Below are 19326 nucleotides of genomic sequence, written 5' to 3'. Positions count from 1 at the left end.
CACAGAATACCAGGTGAAAGCAGCCATGTCCCCTAATTTTTTACTGGTTAGGTCTCAGTATGTTCACGCTTTTAAGAATTTAAGAATTTCCAGCTGCAGGCTGCAGAGAAATTTCACTCAACAGCATGAAGCGCTGTAAGTCTCACTTTGTCATAAGCCTCCAGAACACGAAAAATGCCAAACATGAGATTTGTTATAAAGCTCAGGACGAGGTGACAACTTCCAACACACTACTTAATCACTAGTATTTCCTCCCAAAGACCTACACGTTTTTCTGTTACTTTTCCAGGATAGGACCTGACGCAGCCCAACTTAGCTCAGGGGGGTTTAGACAACCATCACTCCTGTTGCATTTCCAGGAAATAAGAATCAATTGAAGTAATGAAAGAATCTTACAGAAGTCAAAGGACCAGAAACGGCCAATTCTTGCAGCATATCCAATGCCCCAACTCAAGAGACCCAGGATCAAAGCTTCCGATTTTGGAGTCATTATCTGTATTTTTCCTAGTGCCTGGTACCCTCAGATCTGGACCAGAACTATCACTGCACTAAGCATTGTACAGACATAAAGTAGAAAAAGATATTTATTTCATTATTTTTAATATCGATCTCTTCCCTGCCACAAAGACCTTGTGATCCAAATACGGCACAGAAGATGGATACGAGCAAAAGATTACAAGAACTAATGAATTAGCATGGACCAGCATGCTAGTTGATTAAGGTGCTGTGGTGCCAAGGCCAGCCTCATCAGGCTCTTTGCAGGCATCCTGACAAAGGAAAGGTTTAAGGGGGGTCAGCTCTGAGCTAACTTTGTAGATCCTAAAGACAAGTCCCCTTCTGCGAGTATGGCAGCAGCATCTTTTTTTTTTTTTTTTACTCTCCAGAGATTATTCAATGACCATTCACTGCGCAAAGGGAGAGGAAATAGCTGAGTTTACAATACAACCTTTTATCATTCCTTTTGCCTATAAAACTGTCTAGCAAATAACAAGCCCCAAGGACTCAAAATGTGTTACTTCATTAAAAAATACCTATAATGCTTTGTATTTCAAGAGCACTTTCTATAACCAGATCATAAACCCCCATAACATTAAAGAACACAATTTCACAATACTTCTCTCAGATATTAGGAGAAACGTTTGCAGGTAGGAGAACAGCAAAGTTAAGAGATACAGACACAAGAAACCAGCTGCAGAGCTGCGAAAAGCATCCACAGCTCCCGACTCCCAGATCGGTGCTCTGCATCATTAGGCATGTTTTTCTTTGCCATGTGCTTCCTCTGAAATGTCATTGCTGCTCCAGCTCAGGAAAGCCAAGTTCCCTGGGGAGGGTCTCAGCTTTTCTTTAGGAGGTATAACTAAAACAATCCTGGTAGTAATGCTCTAAAAGCAACTGAGGAGTTTCTGGCTGTATTTCTGGTATCTAGAATAATCAGTTATTCTTATCATTTTGGATGCTGGTAAAGCATTTGACATAATGACACCTGGGAAATTATTAATAATTTTGGAAAAGACACAGATTAGCATAATAATTACGAGGCAGGGTAGAGAGGAAACAACTAAAAACTGGGCTGAAAATGGAAAATAACAGCCTGGAAAGAGGCTATCAGTGAAATTCCTTAAGTATCAATCTTGGGAACTACCTTAGCAATGAAAACACTTAACGATCTTGACCCAAAGTCTGAGTATGGTAATGAAAGCTGCTGGTGCCACAGTCAGAGGCCATGTCAATACAGCAGAGAATTGGAATATCATAAAAAGAAACAGACAAACCTAAAGGCAAGAATTAGGAAGAAATTTAACAGCGCAGCGTGCAAGGTCATACCCTCCGGGAACAACAACTTCTCATATACACTAAAGGCTCATCAGTGAGCAGTAAGAGAGAGATCACGGTCTGTTCAGTCACTGCAGTATGACTAAAAGACACAACACAACAAAACCACCAAAAAGGCAAATGCCTGGTATATCTCGGGGTGCAATAGAGAGAGAAAAGCGTTAAAACAGTTGCACAAGACCTCACCTGCACTGCTACAATCCTGGTCTCGCATATTCAAGCAAGCTGAATTTAAAACCAAAGGGCTGAGAGCGTTCGTCTGCCTTACGAACGTTTCACCTAAGCAAACCTCAAGGCTGAGATGAGCTTATGGCTTACCACACCTTCATGAAGGGGATCAGCACGGGGGACAAGAGATGGAGGTAAGGATTTATTTTAGTGAACTGATAATACTGATCCAAGGACGGGTACGTATCGGGCACAAACAATCCGAGGAACTGAGATTTCTAAGCAGTGAAGCAGTAAGAGCTGCCGGGTAACGGTCTCCCAACAGGCTTTTGTACCCTTGGCTACGGCTGTTCTTGAGATAGAGAAGTTAATCAGTTTCTGAAAAGGATATAATAAAGGTTGATTGAAACGAGAGAAGCTGGCCATGATGAAACAGGAAGTCCCAATCCAACACTCCAGTGATTAAGAGAATATCAAGAAGCATTTAGGAATAGAAAGAGCGCCGGTCTAGGTACATAATAAGCAACAAATTAGATGACTTTTTCCTATATGTTGTGTACTTACTTTCCCTATCCTCCCATATTTTTTTGTTTAAAAAGAAATCATATTTTAAAACCTATTTGGAAGAGGTCCATATCTTCCATTCTGTTGATAGAACTCCTCACAAAGAGCACCGGATTCAAAACAAATTAAAAGTTATGCATGTTATAAAAGGGGAAAAAAAAAAAAAAAAAAAAAAGGTCAACTGTGCTATCCTATTATCCTAGATTACAAAAAAAAAAAAAAAAAAAAAAAAAAAAAAAATCCAGATCAAAAAGGATCTAGGATGCAGCAGTGACTTTTGTGGTTAAAGCCCATGTGGTTCCCTGCTAAAATATTCTTCTTAGCCTGTTTGAAGTGCTCCACAGACTGACCAAGAACCCATAAATACGTGAGGCAACATACTTGAAGAGTTTTACTTAGAAATTTTGCTCCCTCACTTTTCTTTGTAATGACTCTGCTTACGACCTGGATAAAGACCTCACATCCGAATCTCCTTTCGCTGAGGCAGGTTTGGGCTCTGAACAGAGAGCGGCGGCAGCGAGAGGCGGCAGGAACACTTTGCAGCTTCTAAAAACCAGAACTGGGTAAATCCAAGAGTGCTCCCAGCCGGATGGTGCTCCCACGTACTGCAGGCTTACGACCGGCTGCCTCATAGTAAGAGGTGACAAGGTACCAACCTGATTGCTAATTCCTTCCAAGATCACTCCAGATGTTAATTTTGCAATGCATTTAAGGGGGTTTATTCCATGCACAGGTCAGGTAAATCTCCCTGCGAGCAATGCCTAACCCTTTTAGGTCAACTTGGACTTGGAATGATACTTGTCAAGCTTTTCCTTTGGAGTTCAAGCTGATTGAAAAAGAGCCAAAGGGGGATGTAAGGCCAACGCACCTTGGTGATCACTTCTGCTTGTGATTGCCCAGGTAGCAGCCACCACTGCACTATCTGCTGAACTTGCCGGGAGTTTGCTCTCTAAAAGTGAGCGCACTCCCCAGCACTGCCTCAAGCTCCTTCAATATTGGCATGGAAAAGTAAAGTATAACTGTAGCATCCCAGTACCAGAGCACACCCAAAGATGCATCACCGTAACATGGATCGTGATAAAAAAATTTTTGTTCTAGGTAGCTTACAGCAAACAGTCACTAGAAAATAGCTAGGCAAAATACAGACTGAATAGCATATGCCAGGGTCCAGTTCACACAGTTTCTGTGGAAAACATGCCATGACGTTTCTTGCCTCCTGAAATTCATGCTAACAGACATGAGAACAAATGGGCGTTGCCAATTAACATAAGCCTTCCGTTATTACTCAATTCTATGTTCTTTAAATGTAGCAATCATAGGAAATAAAGAGAAATTCCACGGGGCAACAGAAAAAGTCTAGTGTCGGCCCAGAAGAAATTTCATAAAGAGGTACCCCATGGCACTGTGCTAATATCATTACATTGTCCTTACAGCAAGTAGCACTTAGAGGTCTCAACATGATGGAGGGCCCATTGCCCTAGGCTCGGTATGCGAACAGAATAAAAGCCCTCGGCTCAGAAAGTTGTGACTTAAGGGATTGGTGCTAATAGTTACATTAAATAATGTTCTGGAAAGGAAGGTGAGTGATTTATATTAGAAACAAATAAAGCAGATTTTTGCTGTGCGTTTTGGAAATGTCTAAACATGCCCACAGTTGAACTTCAATTGCTATCTTTGCAAAAAGCAGGTTGATGCACATCAAAACAATGAATCCAAACTACTCGTGCACACAGAATGGCTCTAAATTAGCTGTAACTGTTCAGGAGAAAGAGGCAGATATCACTGTGGACTGCTCAAAGAAAACACACTCTCAATTAATACACAAAAGCGGTCAAAACCCAGATGTTAGGCTGGAAGTCAGAGAACAACAGGATCCAGATTTTGGTACGTTCACTCTGGAAATAGGTAATCAGTTTTGCTGCAGTCCCACCTACCCTGGGTCACAAAAAATTAAATGTAGAAATAGAAAAGGTCCAGAGAAAAGTGATAATGAATATCATTAGAGGCAAGGGAAGACTTTCCGTACGAGGAAAGATAAAAGAAGGAATATTTAGTTCACAGAGAAGATAAATAAGCAGCAGCCTGATAGAAGTATATAAAATGAACGATCTTGGGAAGGTAAACGCAAAGCTCACTCTTATTCTTTCTCATGATACTCAGCCACACGGGGCCTCCAACTTTTCAACACATTTTAACATATGCAGTGGAACTAGGTATAATGAATTCCCCCAAAGTACCCTTAAGACCTTCGTAAGATTTAGTAGGAATTACAGTTATGTGAATAGTGAGAATGCCCATAGCTACAATAGAAGGATTTTAAAAAATGTGGCATAGTAGAGAAGAGCCTTCATCCACAGCCACATCATGGCTAGCCATGCATGAACCAGCCACTGGCTGGAGAGGACAGGCAGAAAGGATGACAACACATCATCGTTGCCACCATCTGCGTTACCATTGAGCCCAGCAGTGTCAACCACGTGCCAGAACGTCACCGCGCTAAGTGCGGTACGAGCCCGTCCCAAAGTCAGCCCTTGTGCCAGGGACAGAAGACAGTGCTGAAAACCATGCATAAGGACAAAATGCCTTGCATCTTCGATGAGCCTGATCTAGGCAGATTTTAGGCGAGCTATAGTTCAGGGCGCTCTTAAGAGCTGACGTCTCACGTTCATGCTTTCCTAGTAGGAGCTCAGGCTCCTTGCACGCCTTCTCTCCCTACGCCATGCCCCGACCCAGCTTTCCAAGCGGAGGCTGGTCACCTGAAATCACTGCACGGGCAAACAGGGCAGCTGGACCTCACACATGTGAACATACCCAGAAGTACGCTCTGAAGGATGGGCTGCAGGAACTCGTTTGCCCCAGAAGGAGCCAGTAGATGCTCTTAAAAGCAGACAAAGGTTTAAGAGGTAAATTTGGCCTCAGTGCCCCCTGCACTGATCCTATTGAAGCCAGCAAAAAAGACGTTCATCCGCAGGAAGCAAGTCGTGCCTATCTACATCTTCATTGGAAGCATCTGGGCACTAACACAGATTCTCGATCCCATATGTATAAAAATTATTACAGTCCTATGATTAGACAATGTTATGACTTAGGATGAGATCCTGCTTCTTACCTTCAATGAGTAGGGAGAAAGAATACTGTAGCACCTAAACTGGTCTGGAGAAGCATGGGAGATTACCTAGATTAGAAAAGAAAACCCATCCTTAAAATGAAGCTTTTTGCATCGCTAGTGCTGCTACAGGTCAGATTGACAAGGCTCCTTTTATAAAAGTTGATTTCAGTTATTTTGTCCTTGGCAGATACAAAAATGTTATCTGGCATCTGCTGGAAGGACTTGCCCCTCCCCCAGATAGTTTTTTTTTTAATTAAAAAAAAAGAAAAACAAAGAAAGGGAAAAAAAGAGGGAGAACAAAGATGCAAAAAGCACCTGAGCTCCCCGAAGAAGAAAAATAACTCATTGGGTGCCAGATCCTTCGAGTGACCGTTGTGTGCTGAGCACTTTGGACAGACATCCTAGTATTATATTTTACTCTGTGCAATCTGCCAAACAACTGGGATTTGCTTACAGCTGATTAGACTAGGAAGCTTGCATATTATGCATGTCTAAGAGGGAACATAGCTTGATGTAATGCAAAACAAGAGAGATACTGTGTAGCAAGCAGAAAATGGCTGCTCTTGCATTTTATGAAGACGTACAGCAGTGACCCTGAGCCGAACCACTTGAACTTTCAGACAATAAAAAGATCTTGCCAGTGTCTAAATTGCAAAGTGAACTTTACCGAACGCCTTTGCAGAGGTGTCTGCATTCACAGATCTAAAAGCCCTTTGCAAGCATGAACAGCAAATAATAAAGATCCAAAAAAGCCATTCCTTTCCCAGATCTCAAAGGACTTAATGAAGCTAAACCTCCTACTGCGACTTGCTGACTAACAAACACCTTTTAATATAACAGAAAGAGCTGGGGAAAGAAAAAAGTAAAGTCACCTGATACTTCTCCCTGCATAAAGGTGAGATCAGGTAGATCAGAACCATCCCTGACAGATTTTAAGCTAATTTGTTTTTAAGAAATCTTCCACAATTTCTGTAGATAACGTGCTTAGGGCTCAACTATTTTTGAAGTTCTTCCTAATGCAAATCTCGCGTAAGGCAAGACCAGCTCACGCCGCTGAACGAACCCAAGGAGCGCGAGCGGGATTTCCGAGCCCGCCGGTGGACCTCGTTACGTTGACGAGAAACCGATGGTCTGCTCCTAACAATATTCGAGCCTAATGGCCGAGCCCGCAAGACACGACTTCCTGCTCTGCTGTCGGCTCGGAAAGGGCAAAACGCAATGAATCCAAAACTCCAATCTCCTCCAAAGCCTCGCACAGGAAACTTAGATCCCCTGTGGGGCCGGTATTAAGGTTCTGCTAGAAGACATAACTAAGAGTAATGGGATAAAATTAACTAAGAAAATTTCCTAACTGAATTGCAGGAGCTAATAGAGCTCTGGCTCTCCCCGGGGAGCCCGTGGAAGCCCCAGCGCGCCGGAGAGCTGCGCTAAGAGCGCTTTCACAGTCGGAAGGATTTCTAATAACGCATGTCAGCACTGATACCGCTCAGGGCCAGGACCATGCCCAGGGCTCGGCCGGCCCGGCCCAGCACCCGCTTGCGGGGACAGCGGCAGGACTTGCTTCTCCACGAGGATGGGAAACGCTAAAGCTTCTCCAAGCAGCTGCTGGGAGCGTGGCAATGACGAGCTTCGGTACGAGGTTGACTTTCTTGGCCAGCTTGGGCCCCCTTCAAAGAGGGAAGAAGAATAGAGCAGTGGTTTAATTAGACAAAGAGTTTGGCAGTGACGCTGGGGTAATATATTCCTGCTCCCTGGCAAAAAAAAAAAAAAAAAAAAGACGCCCTGTCAATGATGCCAGCACAACTGTCAGCGTGACCATGCTTTTAACCACGTCGGGAACTCATCGGACTCGAACCAAACAAAACTACAATGAAAACAAGCAAGCAAAAAAAAAAAAGGAGATTTTTTTTTTTGTGGCATCCCTGCTGTTTACCCGGAGACTGTTCTGCACGCCGGCCCCACACGGCCATCGAATCGCTTCACTAAAAGGTGCGTATGCAGGGAGGTCTTGTCTTGGATGGGGTTAAACTGGCTGCTATTTCCATCAGCCAGGAACCACAGCTGGCACCATGCGGGGAAACTGGGAAGGGAAACTGAGGAAGGGAGAGGAGACAGGTAAAGGATGAGATGGTGACAAACTGTTAATCCAGCTCAGCCGTATCACGAAATCATATCCTCACTATCTTAGGAAATCTAACCCCCCTGCTCCTCCGAATAAAGTCAGCCTTCAATCACAAAGCCAAATGAAGCATCTGAGTCTGTTCTGCCATCTATGACATGGGAATAATCAGTATCTCTATCATCATTTTATCCAGTCTTATTTAATCTAAGTACATTCTTACAAAATAATTTTTCAGGAGCAAAGACAAGTGTTAAAATGGAAAACCAGACCCATAAAGCCAAACCAAACAACCCTCAGTGAGAAAGCAAAGTCCCTGCTCCCCAGACAAACTGAAATACTTTGAACTACTGAATTATTCATTTTGTTTAGAGCAGAATTTACAGTTAATTTAATCTTTGCATAAAGCATATATTTAAAAAGAAAGCCCACCACCACTACCTTGGTTTTTAATGGCACTCAAAAAGAGTGCCTTAAAATGGGTGCACAGCCATTGATTCTGCTGCCAATCATAGATGGTTCTTTAGTAACAATTTGCCTGAAAAAGCAGATAAAGCCCAACTCCAAAATATGATTAGAGGAGAAGCACAAATCACATACTAATAAAAAAGAAAAAAGACAAGACACAGTTTCATTAAAAAAAAAAAACACACCCTAAGGGAATTTTCAATTTCATAGTTCTAATGAGAGGGGTTGAAAAGAAGTAGTAAAGCAGAGAGAGAGAAAAAAAAAATCTTTGGGACAAGATGTAACAAGGCGGAACACAGAACTGAACCAGAAGCAGACTTTCAAGTGTAACCTCAGGTTTTAATGCATACGATTACTGTAGTCTTTGCTATTCCCAAAGGGGGGCAAGGCACACGACAACATCACCGCACACAAAACTCAGCATATTCCACGAGGAGGAGGCTCCAGAAGGGAACGGGTCAAGGTTGATATCACCAGCGCAGCAGCGAGAGGGAGCTTGCGCTGCAGTTGTCTGAACCACACCTAGTCTGCAGTTAAATATAGAACTTTACTTTCTGGAACTATTGCTCCTCTTAACCTTCAGATCATAAATATTCGGAGAGATATTTAAAAAAAAAAACTGAAAGGAGACAGAGGGAGAAAGAGACCTTCTGAATCTATTGTCCGAAACCTAAGCCTAGCAACTAATAAACTATCCTGGGAGAATTTCCAAAAAAGCAGTAAAGACTGGAGAATTGAGTTACAGAAACCGCAAGCAGCATTCTGGAAATCCAGTATAAACCAATTAGTTTCTTTAATACACATACCCTGTATACAGACACTCACATACATTAGCCATTTAAGTATTTGTGCCGGCCTTAACTCTGATCTTCATTATATCAGGTTGGCACCAATATAATAATTAATTGCATTGGCATTACTGTCGATTTACACCTTTAAAAACAGAGAAACTAGCCCCTCAACCTTCACCCTTCTTGTCCAGTTCATGGGCCACATCCTGAGCGGTGCTGTGCATTTCTAGTCGCAGGGTATCTTTCTAGAAGCAAACCTCTCTTGTTTTTCACAATCAAATTCAGCCTCTTTCCTTGGAGAAGTGCTCTCAACTGGTTTGACACACTGGCTTTTAGCAACTACATTTCTCAACAACCCATTCCAAGTCAAAAGCAAATAGTATGGCCCGCCACATCCAACTCAAAGAGCAGCCCAAGTCTTTGGTCCTCACCCCAACAGTGCTTACATAGCTTCACAGCAGTGTTTTAGAAGGTTACAGGAAGAACCACCTGCACCACCTACATAAAAGTTCCTGTTCAGATCTAGCATCAACCCTCTTATCCTTAGGCATTTAACTAAGTCATCAAAGCTAGGTCTAATTGCAGAAAGCTTTTAGTAGCCAGAGAGCAAGAAGGTGTGCATTGCCCTTACGAGTTGCATCAGCAGGATGCAATTACCTTCTGGATCCCTATTTCTCATGGTTGAATAGCTAAAAAGCCTAGATGAATGGAGGAGCCCCAAACCAGGTGGGGATGAATTCATGCCGGAGCCCCCTGCGTGCACCAACAGCACATCGAGACGCTGCATGGCATACAAACACGATGCAGCAGAACCTGCATCTAATCATGGAAAAGAGTCTCTTCAACTGGGTAAAATGCCTCCACTCACAGTCAAAACCTTATCTGTTAGAGAGAGATGTAAACTACCAGATAAATGGAACCAGATCGTATGAAATGTCCCACACTATTTATGGGCCAAATGCTTCTTCCTGACCCTATGGCATCCAGCGAGCCTGATCTGCTTGGGCCAGACAGCTAGGACTCGGCTTACCTTCATCCTGGTTGGTGCTATGAGTCACATTACTGGTGTGCCTGGAAGACTCTGGCAACTTTTAAGTGAAATTAGTTAGCTTCTTCCTAGAGCCCCTGAGAGAGAGTGTTTCCCTCCCACGGTTTCAAAACTTCTTGTATAAAACAGCTCACCCTTACAGCTCAACTAGGCCTATTAAAGTATAACAGTTAAACAACATATTCCCAACTTGCTTTATGGTGCAGTTTTACCACCATACAAAGTTTTTAGCACAGCTCCAGTTTACTGTGCTCTTGCATCAAGGAAAGCTCCTCAGCCACGCTTTGCAGTACCCACACACGACGCTGTGCAATTCAGCGTTCGCGGTGACCTAGCAAGGGCTTTGCAAACTAATATTAGAGCCAGGATTAAGGCAACATGGCAAAAGTCTCCATTTAACAGCACAATAAAAAAGAACCCCAGCAGCCAAGACCTTACAAAGCACAAGACAAGATGCAGCAAAGTCAAGAACAGCAATGAAGAAGAAAGAGGGAACTGAAAATAGGATCAAGTGATCCTGCATCTTAATACACAACTTGACGGTTTCAAATGTCAACACCGATTTTTTTTTTTCCAATACACAAAACCAAATCTTTCTAACGGACACGTACCAAACCATTACAGCTTGTCTGACTTCTTGAGAGTGTCACAGCAGAGCATGGCTTTAGGAGAGATCTGAAGGAGGGAAGGGCAATGCTTGCTTGCTTAGCTTTCTCTTTCTGCTCTGTGTTTCCACAGCACCTAGCACAAAGAAGTCTAAGGCACTATCATGATTCAAATGGCAAAAAATAGTAGTAATTGCACTTTGAGCCAGACAGAAACCAAGGGAAACACCCACGCCCAAGAGAGCTCTAATGCTAGTTCAGAGTGACTTAAGTATTTCACATATAGGGAGTTAAGAAGAAGATGGTCCCATCTCAAAGGGACACAGAGCTGTAGCATTTCCGTCATCCTACATACTGCAACCAGGGCAGTCGTACAAGCATGCTAGATATTGGTCCCATCCTAGACGTTGCACTGCCGTTTACTTTCTGTGCGGGGGATGCTGCCCAAATGCAGACGCCTGTGCTATCAGATCCCAGGACCGAATGGGTCCTTGCATTAGCTGGGTCTAGCAAAGCAGAACAGATTTTAAACATTTACATTATTTCCTTCGGGGAAAGATTCAGCCAAAGCTGAAAACATCAGTGCACGCCAAGACGGAATATGGAAACAAACACTAGATACTGGCTTCAGTCCTGCAAAGCCCCTCTGATAGCCAGTGGCCTCACAGAAGTAGGTCCATCCTGCACATAGAAACACTCCCTGGTTTAAGTAAGCGTCAGTTCCCTGAGGAAGCTCAATATTTTGGTATTAGCTGAGGCAAAAGCAGGCACTTTCCTGCTCCTAATCCATTCCAAAGACCTTTTAGCAAGGGAGGGGAAGGGGAAGCGTTCCAGAACGGGCAAAAGCACATCCTAAAAACGTGCTCCAAGGGCTCAATGGAGTTGCAAACCAGGGAGGAGGGCTGCACACGCAGAGCTTCGCCGGGTGCTTTCACAGACGGGAGGTTCCTCACGCTCCCAGGCCAAGGCAAAGAAAAGGAGGGGAGGGAAGAAAACTCCTCCCAGCCATTCAGCCTTTAAGGGAAGTAAGCATTCATCCCTAAACTACCTTTGAGCTCTCTGGCCCTTTTCTATTATCCAGCGTTCTCCACAAAAGAGAGATTACTGTAAGCAGAGGGAAAGGCAAAGCATGCAGGCAGGCGGGAGACCACGCTCAGAGAGTGCTTCGTCTCTGCAGGGCTGAAGAGCTGGGAGCTCTAATGATCACCTGCCACTCTGCATATGTATTTGAAAGATCCACTTTGCTCTGTACTGCTCCTAGCTCATGTAAAAGGATTGTAAGAGCCTTTTTGGACAAGGAATCTCTTGCTTGTTAGGCAACGTTCTGCCCTCATGCAGCACCCTGAACAATTACAGTGCTGTAGAAATGCCAGTATCAAATATAAAATAACCTGACACATTATGAGGAGAAAATTGGGAAAGGAGAAATGGAGAATGTAAAGGCTGCACAGACCCCCACTGAGGCAGAGTGTGGATTAGCCCGGATGAAAAGGCTTCTGCAAAAGCAAAGGAAGAGTTGAACACCAATACTTACAAACTGAGCTAAGGACAAGATTGCTCAGGGGCTACAAAAAAAAGAGACACTTTTTAAACAACAAATGGGGTGAGATATCTCCTCCTACTCTGCCCTCCAGAATCACATGATTACACTGATTATTGGCTTGCACAGTGCTAAAGCACATCCATGAAAATGAAGCTGGTGCTCACCAGAGCAGGAAAACGTATACTTGAACTGGCTTTAAAATGCCCATCGCCGTAACCCCAAAGAGACATACCTTTCCATAACAGCCAGGCACTCCTTTCTCCACGTGAACCGACTGCCTCGCCGTAGTCTGAAGGTCCCAGAGGTAGCTGTGACTGGGGGAGGCGTCTGTCTCCATTCTGGCTCTTCTATTGGGATAGGAGCGGGTCTCATGCTTAACGTAGCCCCTAAGAATAATAAATACTGTGTTTCCTAGTGGACTAAAAGTCATGCTCATTTTCTCACTCCTGCTCGTGAAAAAAAGACAAGACAGATGATGAAACCATTCAAACTAAAAAAGCAAAGCATCATCAAACAAAGACACCTTAAAGATACACAAAGCCAGATAGAGTTCCCCTCCCCAACCTCTGAGCCAGAGAGATATGAGGTGGCCATGGAAATCTAACGGAGGCATAACTGAGCCCATCGTCTTTGCCGACAGCCGCTTTGGAAGAGCGCTCCCGTCTTCCTCGGGGGAAAAGCGTCGTACGGAAGGGGCGAGCTACGCTCCAGCTGGGATTTGTTTAGGCTGTGCTGCTACCTCTTCTGCCACAAAGTGGGAAATTGCAGGTTTCTATTTAATTGTAGAGCACTCGCAGGAAGCTAAGTGTAAGTTTATACCAAAGGTATTTCAACATGTCCAAAAAGTTGATTCTGGGCTGAGTAAATACTTGAAATAGCTCCACTGATAGAGACACACCCCGTGACCTGTGCAAATGTGGGCCCCTGAGTGTCAGGTGGCCTGACAAAGTCTTTGAAAGCAGATTAACATCATGCCTTTCCTCTTCTGTCCCCCTTCTACGGACAGATTTCTCCTATCAAGAAGCCGGAGCTGGAAAGCATCAAGTAAGAGAGGAGACTTGGCACGGTGCCTTCAGGAAAGGCCCTTTGAAACTTACCCCTCATTCTTTCCACCACGGTCTCTCACTTAATAAATCAAGACAGACTGGGAGACCGATCTTTCATATGTCCACTGGTGAGGAAGGGAACCTGGGGACATTGGTAGGTAAGACAGGGTATGTTCTGAAGGACAGTTTTGTGCTCAGTGACTTCCCTTGGAGAGAAGAAATAGCTGTTCTTGTACCAAAAAAGAAAAAAAGAAAAAAAAAAGAAAAAAAAGAAAAAAAGGTTGCATACAAAGATAAATCATCACTTATTTCCCATATGCATACTGAGCACAACTGGAATTCGTGTGCCTGGGTAGATATTATTCCAGGAGGAGCAGGTGGCACTGCCAGCTCACAGGAGGAACGCAGGATCTCGCACACGTAAAAGCAGGGCTGAGGCAGCAAAGCCCTCTGAACACAGCCACACAGAATTGCTCAGGATGCTTAGGATTTAGTCATAAAAACATATCGTGTTAGTAAAACATCCCTGCTCATTTAATCTTGGCTCCTTTGATTTGTAACAGAGCAAACAGGGTTAAGGGATCTTCGATTTTAACCTGTAAACAAATTCCTACAGTTAAAAAGCAAGGAAGTAGCTATTTCTGCAGTTGGCTGTGTTCTCTTCCAGAAACGCACAGTGAATATTTTCCTTAGTGCAAGGGCTTGCATCTGTGGGAGGCAGCAGCACGCAGAAACCCTTAAAACCCTTCCGTGGAGAAGTCTATCAGAAGCGAAGCCCACAAGCTTTACCTTGCACGCACAATGGATGGCAACTCTCACTACCTCCCGGCTACGGAGCCTGCACAGATTGCTTTCCAGAGCTTTACTGCCAGCAGCTAGTTTTAGTTCTCAGCTTACTCCACATATAGTTTTACCGCCACCCGAAATATTTTCTATATTGCCAATTTATTGGGAGGCCATTTCAAGGGAAGCTCCTTATCTACTCCTTCCAGTATTTGCATGGTTTTGGGGTCTGGGTCAGTATGATGTTGCTAGACTTTAGGTACGCTTCAAAAATTGGAAAAAAAAGAAAGTGTGTGGGGAGGATTAGCTTTTTCTGCATTGTCTTGGCAAAATACCCTCCCCAGCTGAGAATTTGGAGGGCAGACGTCATCTCTGCCTGTTCATAAGGAAGATCTCTCTGAAACTGTGTTCAAGTTCTAAGGAAAAAGGGAGAATATGTGAATATCGGTGATGCCTAACATCAGGGTAAGAGATGCAGAGTAATTATATTAAATTTGCCTGAGATTTTGCAGACAAAGGTTGCAAAAATATCTGTATTTAAAGCACCAATTTGCTCCTGCTTCTTATACGTTCACTTACTGAATATAAGATGCAATATTTTTTTTTTGCTGTAGTAGCCTTGCTAGATCAACTTATCTGTTTTCTTCTTTCTATATAGTAACAGCAAAATCAGCAGCATATAAGAGAGGAGTATGCTGAGAATTACAAATAAGTACACACCGCTGATTTGCACACGCACAAAGATAGAAGCAGCTGAACGAACACAGAGGCACAATATGTGCCTGGATTTATTGGTGAGTGGCCGAAAGTGGCGGACATCTGCACCGCTGCCACTATGTTTGATATGGCAACCACGGGGTTTTTCTTCTCTCCCTCAAATAACGGAGTCCTTTGGGCTCTTGTCTACTCTGCTGTTCCAAAGCATCACTCCAAATTTCTCTCTATCCAACTCCACCTCTTTACAACTTAATAAGTTACATGCTGATGCTGGTTTAGAGTCTTTTCAACAAATCCCTCAAATAGCTTTTATGAAAGGAAACATCTCCCTTTCTCCTTAAGCAGAACGAGAGGAGCAAATGCACTACAAGATTTCTGCCTTAGTATATGCATCAAAAAATAAGACTTCGGTAAGGGGTGTAGAGGTGAACTGTCTAGGAAGAACTCTTTTCACGGATAAAAATGATAAGTGACATCTCTCACTAGCTGCCAACACCAAGTATCTTTTGCTGCAAAACAGTATTTTCTTTGTGCAAGGCAGTATTTTCTCAAATTTGGGGTGTGACTTGGAGGAAGTTGCAGGCAGGTTTTAGGCAGAGGAGACGAGCGGTGCCTGTGACTGGAATGCAGCTCCGTCACTAAACTGAAAATTCCTCGTGGCAAAGGCCTTCCTTCTCTCAGCACATCCCACATACTTATCCAAAAGAAGAAGTGGTGCTGCTCTTAGAAGTGTCACATGCAATTGTTGGTGCACATCACACGGCTCCCAGAGGCACTGCAATACAGGGCTGATGCGCGGGATGGCTGGGGCAAGCCCCGGGCCATCTCCCAGCTCCAAGAATCTGTTTAGTAGCAAGTCTTTGCAGCAAGTACATATCATATATTATACTGATAAGAACAGATATCAGCCTTTAGTGTAGCCAAACTGACCTGACATCACATGATAAACAACTTTTAGTTACTACTGAGGCAGGCTAGATGTGAATCAGTAGCCTACACAGCAAAAGGTTCCCTACAGAGCTCATTGCTTAGATGGAAAGGTTCAGAGAAGGGACTATTTTCCGTGAAGCTCTGTAAAACAGTAAATCACCAACAATACATTCCCTGTGCAAACCTCCCAGGATATCCAGCCCCTGATTTTTTTGTGTAAGCTTTTCTTTTATAGCTAAACAAGAGCTGCTATGGGAATAACACAAGAGATGCTACATCTTGATAATAACTACCTTTCTTTTTCCCTTTTGTTCAAGGAGAAAGAGCACATGGTTTTCTCCAAGGTGACCACAGCTGCCTTCCTCTTATGAGACCGGTAGAGATAGACTATCCAGCTTAAATGGAAGCAGCCTGCATCCATCTGCAACTTCAACACATCGTTTCTCAATGCCAGCTTCAGTTTGCAGTACACAAAGGCAAAAGAAATGCTAAAGTTACTTCATAACGAACTTCCCACATTGCCCAAGACCCAGTGCCAGCTAAACTAATCAGGCTAACTATCAATGTACATTTATTTATTTATTTAAAAGCCACGGGGTTCTGAAAAATTAATCAGAACATTATAGGACTCTATGCACTCTTACACTGGCTTCTGAAACCTATACTATTTATCTACTGCCAAAATGTTCTCAGCCCTTTACAAAACACAAGAGATGTGGTGCCTGTCCAAAAGATGCCCAATCTAAATGAAAAGCATCCCTATTAATTGGATTAGAGAGCTTTCAAACACTAACACTGAGCATTGACTTCTTCCCCTCAAAAAAACCTGCCTTTCACCCTAATTGGCAAGTGTTTCCAGAAAAATTTACAGGCACTTGAACATCAGAATTCGCAGCGTTGCCATTAACTCTACCAGAAAAACATAGATCAGGATGTTTTTGAGCAAGAGGATTGCATTCAGGAAGAAAACAGGCTCTTTTTCTGATCCGCGAGGCTCAGGTCTCTTTTGTAACGTTCCAAACGGCTGTTTCAAGTTCCCTGAACAACCACCACCAAAGATATGAGACATATAGAAAATATCCATGCAAACAAGCAATCAAAAGCACGCAAACAACAAAGAGCATACTCCAAAGGCCAAAGAAAGCTGCTAAATAATGAAAGCTACAGAACTGCCGAGTCCTTTCTGTACTCTTAACAGCGGCAACGTCTCTAAACCGTTTGTCCTAAGGCTCCACAAAATGAAGTTCTCAGGTTAGCAGATGCAGGACTGTTTGTGGATGACTTAAAGCATTATATAGCACCGCTATATATTTGAAAGAAGAAAAAGAAAGTATCTCTTTTGATGTATTTACAGGCCTTCTTTTGTCCCTTATACTATTGCAGAAATTCCTGGCTGGGTGCAGTATATAAGCATGGTAAAAGACAGCCCCTGCTGTGAGGACCTTACAGGCAAGGCAGACAAGTCACACAGAGGAAAGAGTCTCGTCTTTATCTGGTAGATGGGAAAGCAAGGTGCAAAGTTGAAACTATTTGCTAAAAGTCGTACAGAAAAACTGGCGGAGCCAAGAGAAGAGTCCCGGTCAGCCAGGCGCTCTCCAGTCCTCTCCTCGTGAAACAACTATTCTTCCTTTCCCGTTCACAAACTGATTGTACTGGGTTTCTCAGCCCTTCAAAACTGCTTCCGTTTTAAGGGAAAGTTCTCTTTCCATTACCACACAAATGAATTCAGGCAGAAAATGGACCTAGTCTGAAGATCTATTTTCAAATATAAGGATTTTAAAAAGAAAAAACAAACAGAGGGGGAACTAAACGTTCCCCAAAGACCTCACTCTGCCCATTGGCAACTCAAAAGCTAACGTGCTCCTCTCCAGAGGGACCTGAATGTCTCTCTCAAACGAAAAGGATTCAAATACTGCTCCCAACAGCTGAAATTGGAAAAGATGGGATATATGAGAACAGAAAGCCAAATGTCACTTTCTAGTAACTTTGTTTAGAAAAAAATGCATGCCACTCATTTCATCGCTTAAGCTTTTTCAGAGGAGGACAGTCTTTTACTGGATGTCTACAGAGAGCGACCAGGACTGCAGCGACTGCATTGCTCCATTGCAGGGATGTCAGGAGGCTCTAATGACTTTCTCATTTTCTGTCTCTAAAGAAGGCAGCGGAAAGCCTAGTCAGGCCTATCAAACTAATCACAGGATACTGTAAATAGTTTCCAAAACTTTGGCTCCAAACTGTTCCATAACAGTAATTTAAACACAGGATTCTTTGGACAAGGTTGGTATCTTCGTTAAGACACCGTACACGCTGTCAACACGAATGCATGTTAATTATCTCTTGGCTGGCCAGTCTGACCTGCAGCATGTTAGATGGCAAAAATTCAAAGCAATGGAATATCCTAAAACGAGTAAGTAAATACAACCACATTTTCCTCAAGTAGGTTTTTCCAATAGCTACAAGAAAACTGAGAGCCCCCCCCCTTCACGCCAGCCTCTCAAAAAAGCCACATTTTATTTGGTTGTAAAGGGAATTTAAATGCATCAGAACGGTCTCTTGGCATTGGCAGGGGAGGCTTTTTGCCTTTTACACTACTTGAAAATCTCTTAAGATCACTTATTTGAGAAAAGGTTAAACTCAGACAACCCTTCTTCAGGAAATTTCCCCATGTGAATAAAGAGAAAACTGAACAAGACCTCAGCAAGACAATGCATTAGAGAAGGAGAGGTTAATGCCAATTCATTTCAATTTAAGCTGTAACCGTCAACATTGCTAGTCTTCCTTCCTTAGACACTTCTCAAGAGCAAAAGGACAAACAAGAAGCTGTGAGCTTGTGGATATGGGGAGAGAAAGAAGGTTAAGAGGCAGAAGGAAAGATTTTAGTGCTCGCTTTGACAAGGCTTCTCTTATCCCAGTACTATTTCCTAAAAATTTCCAGGCAATACTGGAGAGAAAAGATCCACAAGACCATAGGAAACATCCACCCAACAGTTTTCATCTTCAGGTGAGGACTTGTTCGATTTTTCTAAAATACACTTTCCAACAGCTCTTGTTCTCTCCACTGTTTTGGAGGCAATACCTGCCATCAAAGGGGGACGGTGGGGAATTGCTCCACCAGCCACAGCGTGAGGCTTTCAGAGCGGCCGATCCCGCAAGCCTGTATCCAGTAACTTTGCTGATCCTCAGTGTTACACCTCCAGCCGCTGCAAAGTCAAGGCTCCTCGGCAATCGCAGCAGCTTGTCAGCACCCCGCACCCCTTGCCATTTTCATTCTTTTGAGCTGTTTTCGAGATGCTTAACAGAAAGGACAGGCTCAACTCTGGCTTTGAACACATCCAACCTTAAGCCAAGGCACTCTCAGGCCAACTGACAGGCCCTGGAGCCTCTTGACTTACAGCTTATGCACAAAGCAGACGTCTTGAGGATCTGTTTTCAATGGAATTTTTCTTAATAGAATTCTGGACGTTGAAGCCAAGTTTACATTAGAGGCCGAGTCTTAAATTTTTTTAATCAATTACATGGTTAATTTAACTGTGTCATTGCTTAAATGAAATTAAGGGTAAATATTGTGATCTTTACAATGGAAGTGTGCAAGGTAAAGACAA

At 43.3% G+C, this 19326-nt stretch overlaps 1 protein-coding gene and 1 non-coding gene across 19 annotated transcripts in view; both read right to left on the bottom strand.

Moving 5' to 3' along the window:
• Positions 1 to 19326, bottom strand: part of HMBOX1 (homeobox containing 1) — a 119086-nt gene that overhangs the window by 30825 nt on the left and 68935 nt on the right. For all 18 annotated transcript variants that reach the window (XM_064508264.1, XM_064508273.1, XM_064508265.1 and 15 more), the window contains one exon: positions 12481 to 12634. In XM_064508264.1, coding sequence (XP_064364334.1) covers positions 12481 to 12634 — 154 coding nt within the window. The remainder of the gene's footprint in view (positions 1 to 12480; positions 12635 to 19326) is intronic.
• LOC112984286 (U2 spliceosomal RNA) lies at positions 15540 to 15731 on the bottom strand. Its single transcript, XR_003259435.2, has one exon. It is a non-coding gene; the product is annotated as a U2 spliceosomal RNA (small nuclear RNA).

This window comes from Dromaius novaehollandiae, chromosome 3, assembly GCF_036370855.1.
Source record: "Dromaius novaehollandiae isolate bDroNov1 chromosome 3, bDroNov1.hap1, whole genome shotgun sequence".
Classification (NCBI taxonomy): Eukaryota; Metazoa; Chordata; class Aves; order Casuariiformes; family Dromaiidae; genus Dromaius; species Dromaius novaehollandiae.
Note: the sequence above shows the minus strand (reverse complement) of the source record. Positions and strands in the feature narration are given on the sequence as shown.